We start from the raw sequence: 26,451 nt of genomic DNA on the forward strand, positions 1-26,451 counted from the left end.
GTTTGAGTAGTTATACTTATAAGCGAATTGGGTAAATGAATGAGATCAGGCTACAAATCTTCCTTTCTTGAGTAAGGCTCACAAAAGGGTCACCTTCACCTGTTGTGTGGCGATAACTGAGTTTTGACTTTAACAGAGAATCATTAGGATGTCTGACTCATTCTGAAATATCTTTTTTAGACAAATAAATGCAGCTACTTGCAAATGTTGTAATATGTTAGAATTTCTTGAAAGGATGCAAACATTAGCTTTTGACCCAATGAAAGATGAAGGTTGTCCTGAAATGTTTTTTTCACACAAAATGTAATCTTTGTTTTTTCACAAGTCATTTCACGGCAGAGGCAGCTAATAGTCTATGCTTACTGGCTTACTGGGATTGATATGTCTTGCAATAGATGCTTCCTTGACCCATACCACTACATGCCACTGCCTGAGTACATGTGTTGGTTTATTTATTTTGCTTGTTTGTATCGTCTTCCCCATTACATTTCCACTTTTAAAAATACATTTTAAAAAAAGCATGCAATGAACTCCTGCTTTGTCTCAGCGGCCCCTTTAAGTTATTGAATAAATTTTACTGGCAGATGGCTAAGTGCATGGGCCCTCTCTCTTGTCTTCAGCCCCATGCAGGGACCGCTCACATCATAATAATACCCATCCATGTGGAGGCACTGGAGAAATTAACAATGTTGGTCAACCTAACCATTAGAGGGACTTTTCGTCATTGCACAATGGTATGTCAGGAAAACTTTGTCTCCCCTGTGGTTTTACTAATTTGTCTGATTGTTCTTACATCCATTTTTTTATAACTCAGTTGAGAGAAAACATGCTGCATGCACCTCTGCCTCAGCTTTGCTGGCACATGGTCATCTCCCCTGAGGGGGCTGCTTATAATGGACATTCAATAAGTAGAACTCTATTGATCTTATGCAGGTGGGAAGGTAAAAGAAACCCTGTTACAGCTTCAGCAGCATCCAGAGTCTGTGTCAGCTTGCCATTCAGACTCTACAGTACTTGTACTATTCTAATACTTCGCTATGCACGTGGCTATATTTAAGTTTGTTTGACTCCACTGGTGGGCTGGTTCCATAGATTGACCAATCAAGTCTGCTGCAAGTGTGTGTTGCAAAAATAAATTGTAAAGGTTACGGAAAAGTGCCACTTGTTTTGTGTTTTAGCTATTTTTTTATTTAAACATTACTGCCCAGTGTTAATAGATGACAAAAACACATTTCTAACTACTTGGAAAAGATTTCGTCTTAAACTTTTTCTTTCCTGTGGGTACCCTCCCTGGCTCTTTGACATTTCCTCATCTGCATTAAAAAGACGACTGGCATCAGCTTGCAACTAGCAGCACTGGTAAAAAAGAAGCTGTTCTTTACTTCCTGGAAAGGCTTTGTGCGTTTTCAAAAGAAAGTAACAGAAAGAGGGGCTATTTTGGCACACTTTGGTTCCCCATGTTGAGAAAGTGCCAACTGAGCTCATTTCTATGCTCAAACAGTTTGGGGATTTTCTCATACTCTGTTCACAGCATTGTTAGCCAGGGAGTGGGACTGAAGGTCTGTGACTCAAAAAGTTGGAAAAGCTGAAATGGTTGCCAATTTACTTTTGAATAGAATAGATGGTCTGACTCAGCTCAGCTTTTTTGTTTGCTCTTTCCGTGAGAGCTGCCTCTATGTTGTATCAAAGTAATCAGCCTTTAAGATCTAATATATCCGCATCTAGAGATCTTTTAAAGTCTTACTTTCAGCGAGTGCCTTTTATTCTGTCAAGTTCACATTAAAGGGGACATATAATGCTTTTCAGTTCTTCCTTTTATGTTGAAATCAGTCAGCTGTGGTCTATATAAAGTAGAACTGCAATGCTTTGGTCTGAAGTTCTTGTTAATTCACCCCCATGTTCCCCCTTTTTACCTGGGTTCTGAGGTGCATCTGAGAGCAGCTAGTTTTGGTGCGGTGTCTTTAAACTTAAAGGAAGCAGGATGTAATGAACAACTGGACATTTTGACTCATCCATTTGTAGCTCTGGCATCCTTCACCTTGGACTACAAAATCACTCTGACAATTAAAAATGGCAGATTCACAAGATTGGTAAGCTGGAAGTCCATGACCTTCTTTAGCAGCTTTGTGCCAAATACTGTAATGAAACTGTTAAAAAAGTAATGAAAAACAAAAACTAGTAAACTGAATGGCTTGAAAAATATGACCCAGAAATATAAGGATATCTACGCAGCTCTTGAACAGACTGCATACAAATGTGAGACACTTACATTAGTTTTAGATTTATTGGGAGCAATAAACAGCAGGGATTGTATTAAAATGGAAATAATTGCTTGGATAGATAGATAAACTGATGAGGTTTTCCAAAGTCAGTATCATTTTCTGTTTTCTGTTGAGTTCTTCCCTGTCTATTTAAATTTTGGGCAATTCTGATGTTCTTCCAAGGAATTATAACACAAGTAATTTGTGCAGTCTTTTTTCCCCAACAGTTCAACAGAATATAAACACATCAACCTCCTGTTCACTTTATTGAGTTTCATAGAAATCAGGTAAAGATTAGGTGCACATGCTTTGATGCATAAATTGGAAAAATCTTGTAACGCTTACATTTTCTGTGACAAGCGTTAAAAATGTATGTCGGGACTCTTGGTATAGAATAAACAGGGTTGACAAGAAAATCCCCATTTAATGTTTTCATGTCCCTAACCTTTATCTTATTTTTCCGATTACCAGTCAGAGCTGATCAAGGGTAGATCGACTTGAGTCTACTTGGATAATTTTTGGTCTGTGGTGCTATTCATGATCAGGATTGTGTTTCAAGTATCTGTGGTTCTAAAATAATTTCTTGGAAAATCCTCACCTAAAAACAACCAAATGAGAATGTGTTATACATTAAAGTGTAATTCACCCCAAAATCAACTTTTTTTGCAGATAAACTGGACATATGGTTGTAACTTTAATGTTACTTTGCATTTTTTTACACTTTCATTTTCTTGTTTAGTTCTGCAACATTAATCTTAAAACCATCTTGCTGCTGCCTTCTTGGGGTTGAACGGTAGCTGCTGCAGTTGAATTTGCTATTTGTTGAAACGGTACATGCTTTTGCAATCCTAGCCCCGTGCTCCGGTATAAAAGCCCTTCAGTCGGACACATGTCCCTGTAGCAAGTCTGGAGTGTGAGCATTGCCAGCAATGATTATAGCATTTTTCAGGTTAGCATTTTATTCCAATGGGTTAGCTTCGCATCAGCACGTTAGCTATGATCCTGCTACCATCATTTACCACTCAGAAACTGGACTCATCCTGTCCTCAAATGCCTCAGCAGCACCAGCTTTGGACATCGCTGAGTCAGATCCTTGAGCCAGCAGCTTGAACTGATAAAGCTCAAGCCCACTAGGTTCCAAAAAGCCTCCCTCAGTATCCAGTGACGAGGGGAATGAAAAATCCTCCACATCAAAAGACCAATCGGTTGCGTAACTACCACCATCTCTCTCCTCATTCTCCATGTTTCAATATGTCAAATCAAGCTAGCTTCCACTTTCCCTAGTTTTGACCACACCCACGCTTAACCCCCACCAATCAGCCCCAATCTTAGCTCCTCCCTTCAGGATTTCTTGGCACAGCCCACCTTGGTGGAATTTTTCTAAAGTTGTTCTGGGGGTGAGTTACATTTTAAGTGAGAATTGCATTATCTCTTACCACAGGAAGTCCATCTTACCACAGGAATAAAAAAAATCTAGTGTAGAAAATCACCAACACACAGTCTATGTTTTGTTCTGTTTCCTTAAGTAGACTTTATAAAGTGACTATCTGCACTCCCTGGCAGCTGTTTAACTGTCTCATACTATGATGAGGCTCTAGGACGGAAGTCTAATTTAGACAGGATTAAATGCACTGTGCCAGGCTCAGGCATTTTTAATTATTAGTACTTTATCCACTGTCTTAATCCACTATGCATCTGCTTTGTCAAATCAACTGCACAATTTCTCCTACTTCACTTTCTCTTCTCGGTTAACTCAAAATATGTGACGCTACCCAGTGCAATCAAAGTGGCATATTGGTAACACAGATGTTTTGGTTGCATAACAAGGAGCACATTATACCAATAAGTACAAGTACTGAGTTATCACATTAAAATGTAATATTTCACAAAATGCTAGTTGTGTAGTTTTTTGGTATCCTCCAAGGTTTACATTTATTTTAAGTCTAGATGATATGAATAGGAGTGTAATTACAGGCGAGAGGAAGTTAATTTCCTGTCACTGCAAGTGACGCATGACGGCAATCCCTTTCACATTGCGAGGGAATAGTAGCTGTCCAAGGTATTGAAGCATATTTACAGCCCATAGATGTAGGTGTCTAGAGCCAAACTCACACATGCACATTTGGTTCCTTCTAAGAAAGGCTAGCGTCTACACAATCCCGAGTCTACTGAGCTTTCTGAAATTACTCATTACTTTTCCTTTGGTGGCAGGTTATTTATTTCTGCCTTAGAAATGTGTTTGTGCATGCAAAGACAGCCTTATTAAATTTTTTGGTCAGTCTTTTTGTTCTCCTGTTTAGTTAAAAGCATTTTGTCGGCCTAATTTTGTCTCCCAAATGTCAAGGGAAAATTGTGGCAATGAGGACGTTTTAAGTGAAGTGGTGTTGTCAGGGAGCTTACTGTATGTACTGTCAGGGAGGGCAGAGCAAGGTTATTTCTGTTGTACTAATTCAAATTGCTTCACAAAAGACGGACCTTAAGAGGAAACTAACATAAAACACGGGAAATACCCTAAGACCATTACATTACATTTTAGACATTGCATAAAAAGAAGCGATAAGCTGAAAATTAAAAAAACAAAGCTAAATAGAACAATAAGTGGATTTTGTCAAGAAGTTTATTTGGAGAAATAGTGTGTAAATGATTTTTGCCAGTATAAGCTTAATATTAGAGGCCAGTTTTGCATCCTGGCACTGCCCTGATCCGTTCATCAGTCTCCAAAGAATAAATTCTATTAATTCTGCTCCACTGTAGTCCTACTATACAAATAATTCGTTGTTGGTTGTGTCCAACTTTGCTAAATATTCTCTGGGGATTTTGATGTTGCCTCCACATTTCTGGTTTCATATCAGTTGATTATTATGCTGTAACTGCACCAGTTCACTCAGAAACCTTAAAAACTCTGACACTCCATATCTGGCAAAGTCATTGTGAGTTTTGTAAAGAGTAATTTATCCACAAATGTAGAAACATGACATTTAACATTTTTGTATAGACTCGTGTGAATAACTTTAAATGAGGTTCTACTGTGTGCCTAAACTGGGACTTTTTGCCACATGAGCAACAACATTTTTGTCCAATGACTTAACATTTTTCAATTGTGAATAAGTCCAAATTATATGTTTTCTTTGGATTTCTATACACTTTGTATTTTGTAGAACTGCACAGAGGTATCATTGTTGACTAGAATCAGATGGATTTTAGCTTGATCACCTCAGACAGGGAACTGGTCAGCTGCAGATTTAAAAAAAATCTGATCTTTTTCTGACCAGTGAATGCACCATACCTAAGAGCAAGGCAAACCACTCTTTTGTGTACAAGCTGCTACTGAGGGAAGACTTCTCAAAGTAGGCCCTTAGTAGGATGTGGGATGTTTACATGTAAAAAGAAAAGTCCTGTTTTGTGTGACATTTTAAAGCATGTCTGCAGTTCATTTAAAAAGAGAGAGATTATAAGAAGAAGCCAGAAATGGTGAGTGGACTGCAGAAAAATTGCTGTTTTATCCTTTTGAGTGTTTGACCACTTTTTGTCATGGAGCATGCTGGATTTGGAAATGACTTTTTGGAATCTAAAAGTTCAATTCAATTTTATTTATATAGCGCCAATTCATGAAACATGTCATCTCGAGGCACTTCACAAAGTCAAAATCAATCATATTATACAGATTGGTCAAAAATATCCTATATAAGGGAACCAGTTGATTGCATCAAAGTCCTGACAAGCAGCATTCACTCCTGGAGAAGCGTAGAGCTACAGGGAGAGTCGTCTGCATTGTCCATGGCTTTGCAGCAATCCCTCATACTGAGCAAGCATGAAGCGACAGTGGGAAAGAAAAACTCACCCATTAGCGGGAAGGAAAAACCTCCAGGCAGAACCGGGCTCAGTATGAACGGTTATCTGCCTTGACCGACTGGAGGTTAGAGAAGACAGAGCAGAGACACAACAAGAGAGACAAAGAAGCACAGAAGCACACATTGATCTAGTAATCTGTTCTAGATTTGATGGTAATAACGGGTGAGCTGTCTTCTCTGGATGATGTCTCAGATAACAGAATGCCAGACCAGATGTACCTTTTTATGAAGATAAAAGAGAGAGAACAAAACGTTATAAGCAGAAATGATGACAAGCAATGCATAATTGAAGAACAGTAGAACTGTTAACAAAGTTAAGGTAAGGGTTTACATTCTCTGGCGAATATATACATAGGACTTTTCCACCAAAGCAGATCGATTGCTTTGAATTGGTGTTGGATCTATTTCCTAGCTGTTCTTCACAAGAACCTGTTTTTTTTTTTTTTTTTTACAACATGAAGGCAAACTCAGAGCTACATCATTATATCCCGTTAATTCTCATCCAGGAAATTTCTAAATTTTTTTCCCCTGAGTTTTTCAGTGTCCCTGTGAACAGATTCTGGTCTCTGATCGGCAAACGCAGTGCTGGAAAACAGGAGCTCAACTTCTACCGCAGGATTTAGTCACACCACCTGATGACATTAAAAGGCTTAAAATATCTCAGAACTGATTAAGAAGTTTCAGCTGAAAATATCAGCTGTGATTGCAGCTCTGTGTGGTAGACTGCCCTTCTTTGACTCTTTGATGGGCGATATCAGAATAAACAGCGGGAAGATCAGAGCTTGTGTTCTAAAGTAATCCAGTGACTTTTTTTTAATGAAAAGAAAGCACTAGCAACAGTGTATGTGTGTGTATGTATGTATGTATATATATATATATATATATATATATATATATATATATATATATATATATATATATATATATATATATATATATATATATATATATACTGTATAATATTTGTTACACCTAAATTGTAATAATCAAAAAATGGTATCAAGTCAAAAACTTTACAAAAACTCTAAATCAGAAGTTAGCCACACAATTTGGATTGCCGCATCTCAAGTTTATTCCCAGTATCCTATCACACTTTTGCGTAAAAAAGAATTTTCATCACAATTACATCATTCACATTTATAACTGACATCCTACTAGGAGTGCAATCAACATTTCTTGTTAAATAACATTAAAGACACTTATGTACATGTATCGTAACAAGAACTTTTTTTTACGTCAATAAAGAATGTAATGAAGAAAACCAAGCAAACATGTGGCTTACTTTCACTTATTAAGCTCCATCCTAGCACTCACATGGGCACACCTCCTCAGCAGAGTGAGAAGCTCTGTTAATACGTTCCTCAGTCCACACAGCACCTTTATGGACCCATATTATTCACAGCTGCTCAGAGTGATTGTTTATGTGAATGTGCCCAAGAATGAGTTTGTATCCAAGAGTCTACAGCTATAACTATAATTAGCCCTTGTGTTTTGGTTGCTGTAGTAACGCCACAAAAGTCCTTGCAACTATGGTGTGTGCGTGTGTGTGTGCGAGAATTTCCCATACCAAGTGTTCAGGAGCAGTCTAACTGCATTGCTGCATCGGGTTGACAGCAGAGACACTTTTAAGTAAACACAAGTCTGAGAAGCATACAGGGCTGTTAATGGATCAGCACCTCAAATGCATTAAAATTCCTGTCATCAGTCTTGTGTTTTTAAATGAGCAACTTTGCCTTTAGGGCTGAAACAATCTGATAATTCGTGATTATCGATGCATCGATTATTTAAATAGTCATCAACTAATTTAGTAATCAAATTAACTGGGGTATCCAGACTCTAAACCTTACCATTTGCTGAAAGAACAACCCACTCATAAGTAATTAAGGCAGAGCTTCAAAGTGTATATTGTATTTTGTATTTAAGATGTAAAATCTTCATTGTAATTATGCTCTATGCAGAACCTCTTAAGGGGCTTAGTTTTAGTTTCACCTGGTGAGATTCTAGGAATGTTCCCATAAACTGACTTGTACCACTTAACGGACATGTGCCTGTATGATAAAAGGTTGAGCAGCTGCTGTGGTACGATGCTGTTTTAGGATGAAATCTCAAGGCATCAGTTTCAAAAAGGTGTGTATCCAATGGGTGGAAGATAAAAGTTACATGAATGTTAGTTTGTGAATGAAGTCTTATAAGAATATTCTCACGCTACCATTCCTGCTTTGGAGTGGCATTATTAGGAGGCAGTGGCGACTCCTACTGTTTGGGAAGAAAGCTGCAGCCAGTGTAACAAAAACCAGAAACCAAAAAAAGCAGAACTGAGTCCTTATAACTTTTTATCCCTTAATTTTCGTAATAAACTGAATTTATTATAACTATGTTTAAATAGAATTTCAATCTGTCCAGATGATTGGATCGATCTCTTTGTATATTTTTACATATGAAATGAATTTCTTTTGTTTTGTAAAGTGCCTTACGATTTTTTGCGAAATGGTGCTCTACAAATAAATAAACTGAATTGTATTCAACTAAACATTGTTTTATTGGATCTCTTCAGTCCATCTCAGTTTCTTTCACCATGGACGCGGCAACGGTTATTGCCGAAGAAAGAAGTCATCATAGGCCGTGTGGGTTAGATATACTACATGGTTGTTTGTACTGGGTGTCTCTGTGATTGACTAGCGACCTGTGATGTTTGTCATTCTCTTACATCATCCTAATTGCTGTTTTGCATCCAATCAAATTCTGCTGAATTTAGTACAATCAAAGAATGCAAAATTGGAATCATCTTTGTTTGTAAGTCACATTTAAGACTGTGTAAAGGTGCTGCACATAGATGAATAGCATGGGGTGAACTGAATCCCTGTCTGTTACCCATATTTAACTAATATAGCAAATCGTTGGCAGTGCATGGAGACATGTATTGAATTAAATACAATGCAAAGGTACCAAATTCAATAAGAATACTTTACTCAAGAACCAATCTATTTGAAAATTTGCCTTAATTTTTTTGTGCAACAAAAACTGCTAATAAAACAAAAAGTCCTTTTTTTAAGTTGAAACGAGTGTGCAATTGTGAGCATGGTCGGAGAGAAGCTGAGCTTAGCTGTTGAACTTTACAGTCTTTCCTCATTAGGAACCATTGGTGTGTGTAGCATTGCATTACAGTGAACAGTGTCGTGATTAATTGTCCCCTCGCATCACAGTTACAAGGGCTGTTCATCTGTAATGTAAAATCCAAGACAGAGGAACATCATGCACATATTAATAGTTGTTACAGGTAGCAAGGTCATGTTGTTTTGTTTTATTTCTTTGGCTCCCGCTCTTCCGCCGAAGGATATATTTGCTTAAAAAGTAGAACCTTTCAGTCAAATTGACAAGATAATTACGATTAGGTCTTGTCGGGAGGAAAATAACGAATTCACATGTTTAGATTGAGAGAGGGGGATGAAAATATAGAGATGGGGAGGTGCATCATCCTTGGCCCTCGTGGATGAAGTGAAAGTTCACCTAGCCTGGCTAAAAATAGTTCTGTAAGAGGCTCTCCTCTTATCACACTCACAGGCACCAACAGAGACTCACATCAAAGCTGCATTCACTCGTCCTGACCTTTGTCCACTCTCAAGTTGCACGTGCAATATTAGCCACTAACATGAATACACATCATTTCCATCTACAGTATTATGTCCAGATCCATTAAGTACATACAAAACCGGTTTTGCACAAAAAAAAAAAGCACTGGATGTAGTATGTTTTACACAGAGTCTTTTTGAACCTTTTAAAAGATTATTTTTTTCTCAGCATGCCATGCTCTGAAACAACAGGGTGCTAAATTGTTGAAAATGCACAAAGACAAACAAACACATGAAAAGCCTTTAAGCCTCACTGGCCAATGAATAATGTCCCGCCAAGAAAATCAGGGAGAGAAATGAAGGCATAAAGATTTGTCGAGGTTTGAAGTTTAAAGGCATTTCTTCAGAAAGCGGTCCTTGGTTTTAACAGAAAAGCAAAACGCTTTAAATTCACACGGATTTCTCAAATAACGTAATAAGCTTACCTGTTTGGGTTTGTCTGCACACATGAGTATATTTGAGAGTTGGATGGGAAAAGCTAGTCATTATTTGACATGCAGTCAAAACGTGTGCAGTTACAACATGTGCAGGGCAAAACTTCTCAAAACGAAATGCACAGATTTCTTTTTAACATCTTCACGTCTTTGAGAAATGAGATCTTCTGCAGTCAGAGTGACCGTAGGAAAAGTAAATCTTGGGTGTCAAAATGAGACTGAGTTTCTGCAGAATGTCAGACGACTGATAGGAAGATGACATGACAAGAAAAGGTCGTGATGAAAGAATATTTCGTTTCATTTTATTTTCATTTCACTCACTCAATAATGAATGTAAGTAGTTCATGTAACGGCTAAAACAAATCATGAATGAAAAGGAGCTGAAAGAAGTATAAGCTTATATCTGCCCCCTATTCACATAAAAGGAGTATTAGCTGTTCAACTCGAGACTATTACGGCCATATTTCAAATATGCAAAAAAATACACAAGAAAGCTTATTCGATGGCATATCGCTTCATCACAATGATTTTCACATTTCTTTTAAGAGCATAAAGTGCTTCAGATTTAAAGAGTTTTAGATGTAGAGAAGCTGTAAACGAAATGACAGGAGATAGATAGAACAATTTGAAGCTGGAGAGGAAATGGGACTTTAACACAGGTTGTATTGTGTTGTGATCCACCATGTGTGAATAAATGATGGCATATTATACCCCGAGTGCTCAAATAGCACTTGGGAGACTTTTGTTATTAACCTTTCCTGCTGCTGCACAATTTTAGCAGAATTTCTGAATGGGAAACAGAATTACAAATGTATTACCTTGCTGATTCTTTGTATACATCTGCAGACATGTACTGCATTTGTAGATTTAAGATGTATACTTCTCACACGCACCCTATATAATTATTGAAAACCAAAATCAGTCAAGGTCTTAATTTATTTGCAGTTTGCTACTGAGTTTTTTTCCTTCAATATGCAAAGCATGCCACAGTAGCATTGGCGTATCACTCGACCGAGATATGATCAAAAACATGAAACTGCAATGTTCTGGTGAGGTTGTAAACGATGACTAAGGATTTGCAGAAATATTAAAGAAAAACACTGATGTATTGCTTTTAACTTCATGTTGAACTTGAATATTTAAAAAAAAGAATCTCACGTGAACACTGACCCAAATGAATGTTATAATAACAGTAAAGGATAACATTTTATCTTGCAGAATTGATGAGTGTGCTCTGTGTCAGCCGGTAAAACCACTGTGTTCTGGATGCAGGTTGACATTATTAGTTATATGTTGGACATTTTCATAACATGTTTACTCCCGCACCGTTTTCATATGAGAGCTTGGTTCGCATTTTTGCACATTTACACATTTTGTGGCAGTGCATTAAAGTTCCCTGTGTGTGTGTGTTAGGGCTTTCTCCCCGATGGAACCGGCTAATGGCTTGTTTACATCCTCTCAAGTTTCGTGGGGATTTACAGTCCCTGTGTTGGCCGAAGGGTAAAAGGAGAAAAGAACAACCCTCTTCTTTTGACTCCTATTACCTTTTTCTGGGTTTAGGTATCTTTTGCGCCTCCTTTCCTGAGGTTCATCTCGAAAATCCTGTGTGCCATGTTATCACACATTAGCTCCGTTAGTGATTCCCCCTCATTTTCCAAGATGGGTTTTTGGCATTTCATTACTTTCATTTCTCTTGTGATTTCTCTTGTCCCTCTCCATTATTTGAACTCGTTTTATTTTCTTGATGCTGGCTCCTCTATTCTTTTGCAAAAAACTCCTGCCTCCCTGTACCCAATCCGTTTTGCTCTTCAGTGTGCCGAGGGCATGAGTTTAATTTCCTAACTTTTTTTTATGTGCGGCATGTTTCCCTGTGATATTAAAAATCAAGCACCATTACAAATTAGTATTAGTGGAACCAAGACGAAAAGTCTTTTTACTCTGCTTTGCATTTTCATAATCCACACCGTCAACAAATTTAAACTATAACCGTTATTACCGTTTCTCCCTAAAGTAAGGTTTTAATTAGGAATACCAACATACAAATGGGTTGTATCCTTTTGAGAATCTCATTTTGAGCTGTTTATAGTGCCTTGGGGGATAAATTGAAGCAGTTTTCAGCAGTTACTACCATTGTCCTTGATGGTCAACAAATTGTTCTCCCTATTATGAGGCGTTGTGTTGCAATTGTAACAAAATAATATGCTTAAATTTATCAGTGCACTTTCATTTTGGAAGGAACAGAGCTGAGTATTTGCATGTTTTGTGTTTGAAACAACAGGATAATGGTTACTGTCATCAGTGATTTGGGGAAAACTCCTGAGAAATGAAAAAAAAAAAGTGTAACGGTGTGGCATCTTTCAAGAGGAAATCCGAGTTATTTGAGGGTGAGGCAGACACAGAAGTCTTTCTCTTCCCTTGTAAATGAATCAGCTTTCGTCACTGTTAAGATCTGCTTTTATTTTTTCTGTATTTATTTACCAATGCGTGATCATTAATGGAGATTCCAAAATTGATATTAGGGCAGTTCTACTTTATTTTACAGACAGTGGCCTAAGAGTTAGGGCGTTTGTCCGGTAACCGTTGGGTTGCCGGTTTGATCCCCCGCTCTGTCTCAGTCGTGTCTTTGGGCAAGACACTTCACCCTCATTGCCTGCTGGTGGTGGTCAGAGGGCCTGGTGGCGCCGATGTATGGCAGCCTCACTTCTGTCAGTCTTCTTCTGGGAAACAAATGCCCAGGGCTTTAAAACCTGGGGCTTGCAATGGAAAAAGGGCTCTTGTCTTGTTAACCCAGTATCTCAAATACTCTTGTGAACTGGAAGTATCATTACATCTTTTAATAATCTAAATTATTTAGAAGAAATGTTGGTGTTTAATACAACCTTTTATTAGAGTTAACATCCTAAATAGTTTTTTACTGTTTTGTTTTAACATTGGCAGGTTATAGCAGTGCTGTCCAATAGGCCTGGACGATAATTTAATAACGATTATATATCGATCGATAGACGTATATAGATAATAGAAAAAAAGCTCAATAAACAGTTCAATAGAATAACAGCTTTCCTTTGTTATGCATTTTAGTCATTTAGGTTAATATTACAGTCATTACATCCTTCAACCAATCACAGACGCAGACCCGGGAACGCTCCGCCACCAAGCTTTACCAGTTTTGGTAAAAAGTTGGTTGAATAAAGGGTTGAGTTTGAATTCAGTGTTTGTGTGTTCTGTATCTAAAAATAGGTTGCTAAGCAACAGCATAAAATGGCCAGGGCTGCACTTAAAATATGTTTTGAATTATCAATATCGATCCAATATGATTTCTATTTTATCAATATGCTTTTTTTTCTGTATCGTTCAGCCCTACTCTACAATGTGAAATTCCCACATTTTGACAAGCTTGGCTAAAAATATAAAGGTATTAATAAAATAAATAAAATTAAACAAACTGTATATGATCTACTTGCTTTCATTCACAACAGAAAACAATGTTACTTTGCTTCAAATATTGTATAACAAAATGAATATTATGGTTTTATTTATGTTATAATAAGGTTGTCTGTGACATTTATTATTATGATTCTGATATAGAAACACATCGTATATGGAGAGTGAAAGCCAGGGTTTTCATGTACTCATAAGAATGATTTACAAATGAATAATCTTAGTAGTGAGATGAAGTCAGTTTAACCTAAAAAGGTAAGTTATTTAATAATGTTGATGACTTTCACCAAATATGCAAAGTGATATAGTAAAATGTGTAGTAAATGCTTGAATTTAGCAACTGTTTCTAAGTAAACCTACTAAATAAAAAGAACTCTACCCATTTTTATTTATTTTTTACTTTTTATAGATTAATGCAGTGAGGCTAACAAGCTAATAACAACTGGTTAATTGGCAGGACTCTTGGCTACGTTAGCACATGCTTTTTAGAATAAAACATCGCAAAGTAATTAATCACTGTATTGTTTGTTAGTAAGATGGTTATACCCCAGCATTCCTTGGGGAAGTACATCGCATCTTAGAGGATTCCTATCTCTTTAACTCTGTTGGATTGAAATCAAAGTCCTCAAATCTGTCCTGAATTGTGATTTATCTGTTTATATCTTGTTCTGCAGATTTTATTTCAGGATTAAAGCTGAGACCCGTAAGCAGAGTTGTAGCACAACGTTAATGATGAGGCGTACTTTGACGTACCGATTACCTCCACTCATGTTCCTCCCCAGGATATGTGTCTTGCTGTGTTTGGAACTGTTCTGAATGCATACACGCATGATAAAGGCATTTAATAAATTAAATTTTTGAGCCTGAATCCATTTTATGTTATGATTGTCACTGCTGCTGCTATACATAAAGAATGGGCTGTGCTTTTCATGTGTGGGCAGAAATCATTTAACTACACCCATCCTGATCCACACACATGCAGGCGACACGCAGCGCGGATCGGCCCTCACGGAAAAGACATCAGCATTAACAGAACGCATTAACCATATGTCCCTCTCATCCCTTTCACCCCAATCACTGTATCCACATAAACTGTTACACGCACACAGACACACACCGCAGTGTCGTGTAAAAGGCTGCTTATTGCGCTGCTCTTTTGCGACATTCACTTGCTGCAGCAGCGCTTATGCTTCAATCTGCAATTCATATGGGCTTTACCCCGTGGCGAATATCTAGCAGGGTTTAGGGCTACTTGACTTTATGTGCTGCACCGAAGCACTTCCCAAACTGCAAAGGTGTAGCATTATGACATATGGAAGTACCGGCCAAATTGTCTGGGATTTTGTCGTCTGCTCCGTTGTCCAGTAATTGGTTTCCTTTCGGATCCAAGTGCAGATTTATATTAAAGATGTGGGTGAGGTGGTATTGAAATGCCGGCCAAGCATTTCATTGGCTGCTTCCAAGTCTGACTTGCTCTGAGATGAACATTATACCTTATGCGTATTACGTTATACAATTTGTTTTGGAAGCTGTGTTGATAAAGGTTATCAGTAATCCTAGTTAGATTATAACAGTAAAAATAGCTGTTTTCCAGTCAGATGACACATTTGCTAGTCCAACACTCAACATCGCTCATCATTTTCCACAAGATGTCATGCTCGTTGTCTTAGTCAGACTAAAATAGCCCCCTATCCCCCAGATTGTAACCTTATTTGCTGGTATAAATGCGTATGCGTGTGTTCCCAGGGCCTGTTGTTGTGTGTTATGTTGCGATGAATAATGGGTTCGGTGGCGTATGACGCGAAATGCGCATCGGGGTTGTATGTCTCAGCTGGCCGGCACGGTCCCGTGTTGGCAGGAACTGAGCGGTTATGTGTGTAAGCTGAAGTGACAGATGGACACATTTTAATTTGTTTCACTTAATGGTCAAGGCAGCGGACACAGCAAGAACTGAAGCGGGTTTAAATGATATAATTTATTTAGTCACCTTATTCAAATATATCACCGTTCTTTTTGGTTTAGTGTTACTGGAAAGTTGGTGACGGGTTTTTTGTTTTGCCATTTGTTTTACCAATTGCAATGGATTAGTTATACCTTGAACTATTTTATGTTTAGTTATGCTATCAATAGAAAGAATAAGGACATTTTAAGCATATTAATTGTTCTAATTTCTTGTTTACTACTGCTGTCACTACTAATACTGCTGCTACTGCTAATAATAGTAATGCTGGTTATGATAATTTGTAATAATAATAGCAATATAATACGTTTACATTTTCTGCTCTGTTTGCACACAGAACTTCTTCCATCTCTTTTGACTATAATTGAGAGGAGTTGATAAAACTAAAACAATCTTTTATCAAAAAAATGGAAAAGATCTATGTTGAAAAGAATGAAAGGGGGCAGAAAAACGACTGATGTAAGGATGTTTATTTCCTGCCATCTATAACATCTTAAGAAGCAATATCAGCCGTTTTAACTATCGGTAAAGACCCACTGGCAGATTTTTGTCACTGGTATATCAACAGGAACATCATCAACACAGAATGTGTCGTTCTCACATCCAAAAATGCAGTCTCTGCTTCCTGTATTCATAGCCATAAGGATAAAAAAAGGTGAATTTCTGACTTGTAGACATATGGAACATGTTTGACTGACAGAAAATACTGGAAACGCTAAGACTGCTAGTAACTTTCTTTTCCTCATCACAGTCTTTGGCATCTTGCTCATTTGGCTGTTTTGTCTCCATCAGCACATGTGCTCTAATGACACCTAAAGTCCACGTATTGACTGTGAGGCTCACACAAAAAAAACTATTCTTATCAGTGCTGAGCAGCCTTGCGTACTGACTCCTGCTTCATTAAATACACGTAGAAAAGGCGAGCAGATTACACTTATGTTGCTTAGTATGGGCATGGCACGACTAGCATTGTCCATGATTAGTAATGAAACTAAACTAACAGAGCCATATATTATGGTTTGCATTGGTTTGTGTGTGGTTTAGTTTGAACGGCTAGTCTAAGATTGCACCTGCATTCAAAGCTTCACCCCCGCTCTCTATTACTCAGGCAGCTGTTAACCCATCTAATGTAGTCCACCATTGTTAAAGGGCTTATAGTTTGTGAGGATGAGACAGGAAAGAACTGATGAAGTGTAAAAACTAACATTCAAGCACCTGTTGTTAACATATATATTTTATTCTAAAAAATATTCAGAGACAATCTTGTCTTACTTTTTAGTTTATTTTACATATATTGCCTTATTTTTAATGAATGTTGAAATTGCATCAATAAAATGTAATATTATTCAATAAAATATACTGTTTAGAGATGGTTAAACCAAAAATAAACCCTTTATTAAGTCAGCCAAGCTTTTTTTCAGCTGATTGTGTGGCAACCAGCAAGGGGATGGCATTATTTTTACTTGCAATGGAGCACTTTTTGCAACACCCACCACTTACCCCCACTTTCCAACTTGTCTCAGCGAGTACCTCCTGTGGCAGCTTAGACATTTATCAGCTGCAGGTTAACTTAAGCCCACTTTTAGCTACTTCTCTCCTTACACAGGAAGAAGGGATTGTTCGCTAAAAAGAAATCACACTTGCGGAGAGCTCATGTGTTCCCAAAAATGTAAACCTATTAATGGTTTTTTGTGCTGTCAGTAGTCACGTTTCCATCAACGTTTTTTAATGCACATTCGGAAGTATTACATTAGGCAAGGCAAGGCAAGGCAAATTTATTTATATAGCACAATTCAGTACAAGACAATACAAAGTGCTTTACATGATTAAGATATACCAAAAAATAAAATGTAGATAGAAAATAGAATAAAAGCAAGTAGGGATAGAATGTAGTAACAAAAAAGAACATTAAAAACAGTAAAACTGTTTAACTAGAACAGTCAAAGGCAATTTTAAACAGATGTGTTTTTAATCTTGATTTAAAAGAACTCAGGCTTTCCACACTTTTACAGTTTTCTGGAAGTTTGTTCCAGATAAGCGGAGCATAGGAACTAAATGCTGCTTCTCCATGTTTAGTTCTGGTTCTAGGTATGTGGAGTAGACTGGAGCCAGAAGACCTTAGTGGTCTGGAGGGTTGATACACTGATAACAAGTCTGTGATGTATTTAGGAGATAAACCATTTAAGGATTTATAGACTAACAGAAGTATTTTAAAGTCTATTCTCTGAGATACAGGGAGCCAGTGTAAGGACATTAGAAGGGGTTGATGGGAACAACAAAATTCAAATTAATTTACTAAATTTCGCAAAAATGTCGCTTAAGGTGTTTTTTAACTTTTTCGAAAAATGGTGAATGCGCCAAAGGACAGATGGAAACACATTTGTCGAATCGGTTCTGACGTAGCGAACGTGTACCTCACATGACTGATCAGCTGTTTCTGCTGCCGGCGTCTTCTTGGATCTTCCCATAATGCTTGGAAACAGGTCTGCAAGCAACAACGGGTACGTGTGGACCGACGAAGAGACGCAAGCGTTTCTAAGTCTCATCCTTTTAAAAATAAAAAAATAAAATAAAAAAACTAAGCACATTCATTAAAGCCTCGTTCCGTTGCTGATCTGTGGTCCGTGCTAGTTGGCAACATCAACTTCCTGTTTATTACAGCCAAAGTCAACGTATGACGACGTTGCATTGTGCATCACCCGTTTAATCCGCTACAAACCAGTAAATGGAAACACGTCTGAAGCGCATTTTCTTTTTTTGCGATAGTTTAAAAGTTTGCTGAAAATTTGCATGAGAATTGGATGGAAACACAACTGGTGGCCATTAGTCTTTTGAAGTGAAAATTAAGCAGTGGGGATCACATGGAGCCGTGTTAGGTGGAATGGTTTTTCCTCTACGTTTCTCTTAGACGTTCTCAGAACCAGCCAAGCAGAAAATAGGCTGTCTGTTTTGGCTGCAATGGTGCTCCCAGCGGACTTTAAAGTGGCCCGCTTTAAGTGGAACACGGTGATTATCAGAGCTGTTAGCCCGACTATTACCTCACACTGACATTTAAATAAGAGAGGTTTGCTGACACGGCTGTCTGGTTGTACTGGAGGTCAGCCACGCGGCCTCTGATAGTAGGCTGTCATAAGATCCCTTTGCTAATGTTGGCGCTCATTTGGTGTGGTTCCTCAGCAAAAAGTGCAAGGGAAAAACTTCATGAACTTTTTTTAATCTAGTAATACACGCTTTATAGATATGAGCCCTCTCACATTATTGAATCATTTTCTTATTAAATGAGGTTATTTAATCATACATTTCTTGGAAAACATCTTTATAGGTAGGTGTCCTGATCCATCATGTTTAACTAATGTAAGCCATTATTTGTGTGATCACAGAAAGGGATATTAGTTTTGCAGACATCATTAACCACTTCAGCAAGCTCGTAAAAGAATATACATTTTGGTCAGTTCATAATGTGTTGTGGTATAATGTCGAGATGAATAGAGTAATGATTTGTTCAAGATTAATTCAATGTCTACTGATTAACAAGAATAGAGCTTAGCTGCAATATTTACATTCAGCTGTGCAAAAATGCTTTAAACTGCACAATAATTGCATAAATAATAATATTGAAATGTAAACTAAGAAATTTTTGGTAATCTAAAGGGCCCATAAGGTGAATGTAACAAATATTAGCAAACATGACCAATTAAAGATTGTAATTATCAGTGAAAGGCTATTTATTGCCCCATTTTTCTTTTTCACAATAACAATACATAATAGGGAAATTCTCAACCCTGCAACGTAACGAGAATAAATGAGAATTTCCTCTATTTTTGGAGTTTTTTTTTTAAAGAACCCCTCAAGCTTAATTTGTTATGTGAGCGAAAGTCAAAAGATGAATCATTATCTACACAACAAATTCTGTTTTGTATTTTAGCAGGCTCATTAGTTTTTCTCATATTGAGAGATGGAGAAGTCATGGTCCTGAATGGCTACGGTCTCCATTTTATTTCATCCCTATAATGCAAACCTTGATTTGTGGATTTCATGAGTCAATCCTAGAAAATATTTACCTGTCTCAGGTATTGCTCCTAAACAACTTAACTTCTTTTCTCTGTGCTATTTGCACTGCTGGTACTGCAGTTTGTTAGGCTGACTCATTGTGGGCAAACTATGTAAAGCCTTTATTTCTTCCATGAGCAATCTTGTCATAAAAATAACAAGGGAGATAATGTCTTCGTGAAAAGAAAATTGTTCCATGGCTTTCTCGATCCATTCTTGCCCGTTTTTAATTTATTGCCTTCAATCACTTAAGCTCCCTCTACTCTCCATGTAGAGTGCCTGGAAACACAGTGATGTGCAACTCTCTAATCATATCAAATCTATTTCTCTCTGTTCCTCCTGCTTGGGTGTGCAGTTCTTCGGTCTCTTCTGTCTTTACTCAACTTCTGGCCCTCTCTTTTTATTCCTTTCCTTCTCTTACTTATCCACTTGCTCCCATTTCTACTTAAAACAACTCTAGATTATTTTTTTTTTAGGTTTAGAAATGTATACAGTCTTAAATGTTCTTTGGCTGTTTTTGTTTTTGTTGAGCTATCCATCGAAGACCAATGAATTTAAACTTATCTAATGCCCTATTGATGGCTGCAGTTAAAAAGTAACCCTAACCCTAACCCTAACCCTGAATGTTTTTTTTCTTGATTGCTGTGCTCAGATGATTAAATGTAATTTTATTCTCAGTATTTATTCTTTAAAAAATCTAAATAATGTATAAGGAGTGTAGTCTCTTTTAAACTGATGCTTTAGCCTTCCCCAGTTTTGAGACTGTGTGAAATGTCTATATTAGCCTTTTTATGTATAAATAATGGGACTACTGCAAAATGCTGCTTCCTTGTTTTGTACATTTGTGACCAAACCGAAACTTCATGATTCGACATGATGATAGCGACACTCCCTACTTAACTGACTTAGACTAACCAGCAACAGCCAATCAGAGCAAATTAATCAAATAAAGACAAGACTGCTGCAGACCTCTTGCAGTTGGCTGTGCATGTAGCAGAATGATCTGTCCTGGTGTGAAGATTCCAGGCAGGAGACAACTGATGGTCTGTTTTGCTTCAGTAAAGGCAATTATCGAGACTTATTCAATGAATCAGTGTAATGCAATTTCATATGATGCTGTGCAAACCCTTCCGCAACAGGTAGGTGCCTGTCTTAAAAATGGAGAGAATCGCTGACATTCACGGCGTTCTCCAGTATTTCAAATCATCAAAATGGCCCTCGTGAGGGGCGTTGATGACGTTTGCGAGTCCTTGATATATTTAGCTGATGCTGCAGCTCGTCGTCAACAAATCGGCATGCATAATGGCATCTGTTGTGCAAATGGATGAGATCTGTGAACCTGTGTCCCAAGCCTTTGTTTCTATCTGCAGGGACGGTGCGCTCATTCTGTCACTGTAGCTCAACGGTTGCGCTTGTTTTCTGTGTTGTGTGAGGGGAAAAATAGACAAGGAGCATTTGCATTATTTACAGTAGCTCAGCACCTGGCAGACTCAGTCTTCACATCCCCAGTGCTGTTTGTAGATTTTCTTGATTTGCTTTGCAGACCTTGGGTGAAAAGGTGAGCCTTAATTAAGGGAGCAGAGGAAGTGGTTGAGGAGACACAGGAATGTTGTGACGTAAAAAGTAGAATTTGTTCTGGCTCATACCGTGGGCTTGTTGAGCGATCAAAGTGGTTAGCTAAAAGCTTAAGGGAATAATTTAGTCTAATTTAGTGCTGGATGTATGTGGCTTAATAAGAGAGCTGTGCTACAGACCTAACACACCTCAACACAAAAATGATTCCTGACATTTATAGGTGGATATTATGCAGCGTAACTGCAGTCCTGACTGTGCTAGGAGCGTCCGTGACACGATGGGCTTTTTCCAATCCTACATGTGCTCCAAAGAGTCCCAAAGCGGCCTGTAAATGTGTTTTTTGGCGACTGAATTTCATAATCTTGTAACTGACAGCCGTTCACTAAATTGCACTTGGTGAACTTTTGCCAATCTTTCTAGCGTGTGCTGTTCAAGTTGGTGTTGGAAATCTTATTTGTGAGGAGATATTAAAATAGCCTCTACTAGACTTGACTGAATTTTCACAAAAATATTTTTATTTTGCTCTCCAAGGCCATCTAAAAACGGTACTAATTTGCATTTTAAAACCAGAACAAATGTTTATTTTAGTTAAAAAATGACTAGTTAAAAAAAACTCTTTTTTAACTAGTCATCTTCCATTAGACCCAGGAAGATACTACATTATATCATTAGAATAACAATGAATTAAAATATCATGGTTTTATGGTTATGGGTACAGTTTGACATCAGAAATTAAAAAGTGAAAATGTATATACTGTGTCACACATACTGTATTAAAGAAAGGAAATGCAGTTATTAACACTTCTGTTTGTCTGTGCTGACATGCATACCTACACAAACTGGTGGTGCTCCTCTTGAATAAAAAGATATGGCTCTCCATTCATAATATGGAAAGGATAAAAAAAAAATATCTGTGGTTGCCTCTACCACTAAAAATAAATAATTGAATATCCTAGATAGTGTGGTGCAATGGTTGAAGTTATTATTATCATTGATCTTCCTCACAAATCTGTTTTTAGGGCAATAGAAGACATTCTTATTTCCTTTTTGTGTGTTTCTTGGATGTTTGTTGAAACCTGATGGCAGCAGCAACCAGCAATGCATTCTGCAGGAAAGAAAAAAGTCGAAAAGCCTTTTTGTTCAACAGGTCCTGTTGTTGCCAAGGACAGCAAAGCCTGTGTTTACAACTATTGGTTTCTGATGCCTTCATACCTTTAGATTTTATTCAGCATCAGAATCCTTTTAAAAGCCAGTACATGAAAATGAACTCGCTGCACCCAATGACATACACGGCACGGTTTACAGGTAGATATCTGGCCTGGTTGATTGTAATCGTGCCATCACATAAGGAAGCAGTGTATTTGAGCTGTGGCCTTAAAATACATCTACAGGTCCTCCATTTAATTCAGATGATGTGAATGAACAGATCAGAAGCTCACGAAGCCATGAAATCTTCATCTGCACTTTCCTAAACTGTTTAAATGCACAGCAATCTTAATGCAGGTAAGTTCTGACTTTAACGACAGTAACGTTTCTCTATAAAAATCCTCGTCATTCTTGCATTAAGCAAATAAAATTGATTTTGTTAATCCAATCTAATACATAATGTAAATGGTTTAGTCTGATTTAATTTCAGACTATCACTGAAGAAGGTTTTTGTCTTTTTTCACAGTTTTTATGAAAGTCTGTAATTAAATACAGGTATTTAATTACTGTCCTAATCCTAATCCTGGACTAATCCTGTCCTTTATAAACGACTGGGTTATTAGGGATATCATCATATGATCTGGATTCTACAAATAAAAAAAATTGTTGTTTCCATCAAAGAGATGTAGTTTCATGGACAAAATGACAAAAAATACAATACAATACTATTAATACAATAGTTCTATTTTTAGATTATTGTAATTACAATAAAACAATTAATCTACAGCTTAGTCTTTTATTAAAGCATCTACCCCTCAATTCACAGAGGAAATAAGTGAGACTCTCATAGAGGTTGCTGCGCAGAAAGGGAGGCTCCTGTCCCCCCCCCTCATGCTCTATACTTAATCAGAATTTATCAAAAGCTGTTTGATTTGCATCACCATTGTACTACAGTGTGTTAAAGCCTCATTATTCTGATTGGAGTGTCTATTTTTCAGCTGATTACACTTTTATCCCCAAAGCAGATTTGACCATTGCATGGTCTGACAATGACCACCCTCACACCTCCGTAAAACAAAAACAAAAGCATGTATCGGGTCGAGGGAATGATTTTAAATCCTCAAGAAAATCCACTGATCATGTTATTAACAGGGTGTTCATTAATCAGACTCATGTTGTGATTCTTTCCTTCCACCCTTTGCTCTTAAAATAGATGATGAACATTTTCCTTAGCCTAATTTGCTCATGATTCCTTTGATTTTAATAAGAAATTATTATGCAAGGCAACCAATTTGTTTTTCTAGACGCTGCAAATGTCTCAACAAATCCCCCACGTTTCCTTCCACCAGGCCCAGATTAACGTCCTTGGGGACTTTACATAATTGTTCGATTTATTCTCCCACATGCCTTTAAATAATTGTATCCGTCAGAGATTTTTTTTTCTAACAGCGGCTGGGTGCTGACACCATCTGTGAACGCCTGTGGGAGCTGTTGTGGGTGAGCACCTCACGTTTCCCCCTGACAGCATTTCACAACTGGGCCAGCAGCCGTGACAGGTAAAGGTCAGGGAGAGAGGAAGCCTGCGATTCAGGGGAATACGTGGGATTGGTCTCCGGTTCATTACCAGGCCCCAGCTCTCACCTCGCAGATTTTTATCCCCCCCTCTCTCTGTTTGAAGCCAATCTATGAGAGACGAGAGAATCCGTGCAGACACCGAGCAGGAAGCGGCTTCACACTGTAGAAATGATAAAAGGATTTAAAAAAAAAGAGACTTTTTTGCTACAGGAATTTACATCTTTTATATAACATTTTATTTTATATTTTGTTTTTATTTTGGCCCTTTTATCTTTCTATTAGATCCTCGATAAAGTTAACGTTGCCCTTATTTGATGCTGGTAGCATTTAACCTTTTGAAATCTTTTATTAGAATGCTGATCTTTAATCTTCTTTTCCACTTAGGCTCAGTCAGAAGTTTTAGAAAAAGATGGCATTAAACCCTCACTGAAGTGCTGCCCTGCAGTTTATTGACTTGATGTCAGGAACCAGTACGAGAGCTATTTTTTACCCTCAGTTGACTGGGCACGATTTAATATGCTGTCAAACCCGATGCAGCTTTGCTATTGAAATCTCTAACCTGACCTTTTCTTGAAAACATTTATCGCACCTGAGGAAAACTTGAGTCCCCTCCGTGTGCACTGGCATGGATTTTTATGAGCAAAGGCATAAATACTACGGGCATCTGTCAAACTATTAACACACCGTAGTGTTTGTCAGTGAGGGTATTGAAGAAATGAAGTGACTGTCATACATTTTAAAGCAAGATGCACCAGTCAAGCTTTTCCTTGCTGATACGGATTTTCTGCTCTCTTTGAGGTCTAGAGCAGTAAAATGAGAAATGCTGTTGGTTGTCTAATAGTCGTTAATGTTGAATCCAACAGAAAATGAAGGAGTCAGGCTTTGTTGAGTTTATGCTCAAAGGTGTGTATGTTTAGACTTTGTTGGACTTTTCTTAAGCTCAAAAATGTCTGCTGGTGGTTTATGGATTTATAGACTAAAGATGGTGAGACATCTTGGTTTTGTTACTTTAATGACTTTCAGTATATGACCGGCTTTTCACCAATTAAAGCTGACCAATGGAAGATTGTCCGATTCTAAACTGCGGCTGATTGAATGGTGAATCTCTCATTTTAATCAATTACCAATTTAAAGGTTGTTTTGTTTTGCTTCTTTTTTGTTACAATATCAGATATAAAATTAAACTTAGCTTGTAGTTTATTCCATCTTATTTATTTGTTTTTATATCATTATTGCACACTCTGAGGTTCCTGTAGCACTTTTATGTTTGAATTGCATGTTGGGGTAAAACAAAAGGCACATGAAGAGATGCTCCCATCATGCCCGGTGCCTAACGTGCAACCCTGTGGGGATAGAGCTATGACCTGGGGTTAATGCAGTTGGTCAGGTCATGGTTCAACACCGTGATGTGCCCAAAGAATGAGGTCAGCTGCCTATATGTTATTTTATCTGTGAATCTCTTCTTCCCTGATGGCGCGGGCATAATCCAAGATGGCAACGCGAGGGTTCATCAGGCTGAGATGAGAGAAAGAGATTTTGTTTTCGTGCACGGTTCGGCCAACACTGAGTTCTGGCCTTAACCCCATTAAGAGGCTTTTGGTTGTCCTGGAGAAGAATTTGTTGAGCAGTCCGACTCTCATGTTGCCTGCAAGATTTTGGCGAAACGTTATATGCTGTTTAGGCAGATATTCAGGGACTTCTTAGTTTTGAGTAAAAAATGGAAGTGGGGTTGCGGGTGGGGTTGAATGCTTTGATGTGGACCACTAGTGGGCCTCCACTCACACCCAGACTACACAATGTCAAGATTTCTAGATGTCTGTTTTCGTTGCTTGCTGGTACTTTGCTGCTCTGAAAGAAAATTGGGTTATTCATAAATCTAATTGACTTATTTGTGCATCTCTGACTGAAACGTAAAATTGCTGCAGCATGTAAATCTGTTTCATCCTCTTTTTTTTTCTTCTCCCTCCTAGTACCGGATCGGACAGCTGTACATGATCAGTAAACACAGCCATGAGCAGAGCGATCGGGGAGAAGGGGTGGAGGTGGTTCAAAACGAACCCTTTGAAGACCCGGTTCACGGCCAAGGACAGTTCACAGAGAAACGAGTCTACCTCAACAGGTCAGTGCAGCATAACTTTAGATTGTTCGCCATTGACTCATTGTGTTTTGGATAGAGGATTTAGTAATAAATATTTTAGAAAGTATTCCTGGGCGGGGAGGGGGGGGGGGGAACCATAGCAACAAGGATGTCAAAACAATTGGCATCAGAACCTACCCACACTCTTTGTGTATTGATGCATTTCTGAGTGCTGCAGATCTGAAATTTCCCAGAAGTTGGATCACCAAAAGGCCACTCAGCCAAATGTTTGCTTCGTTTTCTTTTTCTCTTTGTAAAGCCTAACTTAACACCTCCAGTTTCTAAACTCAGCCAAATATCAAATCTGCTCAAACTTGATATTGATTCCCATGATTTTTTTTTCAAGGTGCAAAATGCTGGAGTATTTTTGTTGTTACCTTGTCAGGCGTTACGCG

General features: G+C 37.9%; 1 protein-coding gene across 2 annotated transcripts in view; it reads left to right on the plus strand.

Moving 5' to 3' along the window:
* The window catches only part of LOC105934268 (phosphatidylinositol transfer protein cytoplasmic 1), an 87,466-nt gene that overhangs the window by 37,496 nt on the left and 23,519 nt on the right, over positions 1–26,451 (plus strand). For both annotated transcript variants that reach the window (XM_012874173.3, XM_012874172.3), the window contains exon 2: positions 25,890–26,038. In XM_012874173.3, coding sequence (XP_012729627.2) covers positions 25,890–26,038 — 149 coding nt within the window. The remainder of the gene's footprint in view (positions 1–25,889; positions 26,039–26,451) is intronic.

The sequence above is a fragment of the Fundulus heteroclitus genome, chromosome 13 (assembly GCF_011125445.2).
Source record: "Fundulus heteroclitus isolate FHET01 chromosome 13, MU-UCD_Fhet_4.1, whole genome shotgun sequence".
Lineage (NCBI taxonomy): Eukaryota > Metazoa > Chordata > Actinopteri > Cyprinodontiformes > Fundulidae > Fundulus > Fundulus heteroclitus.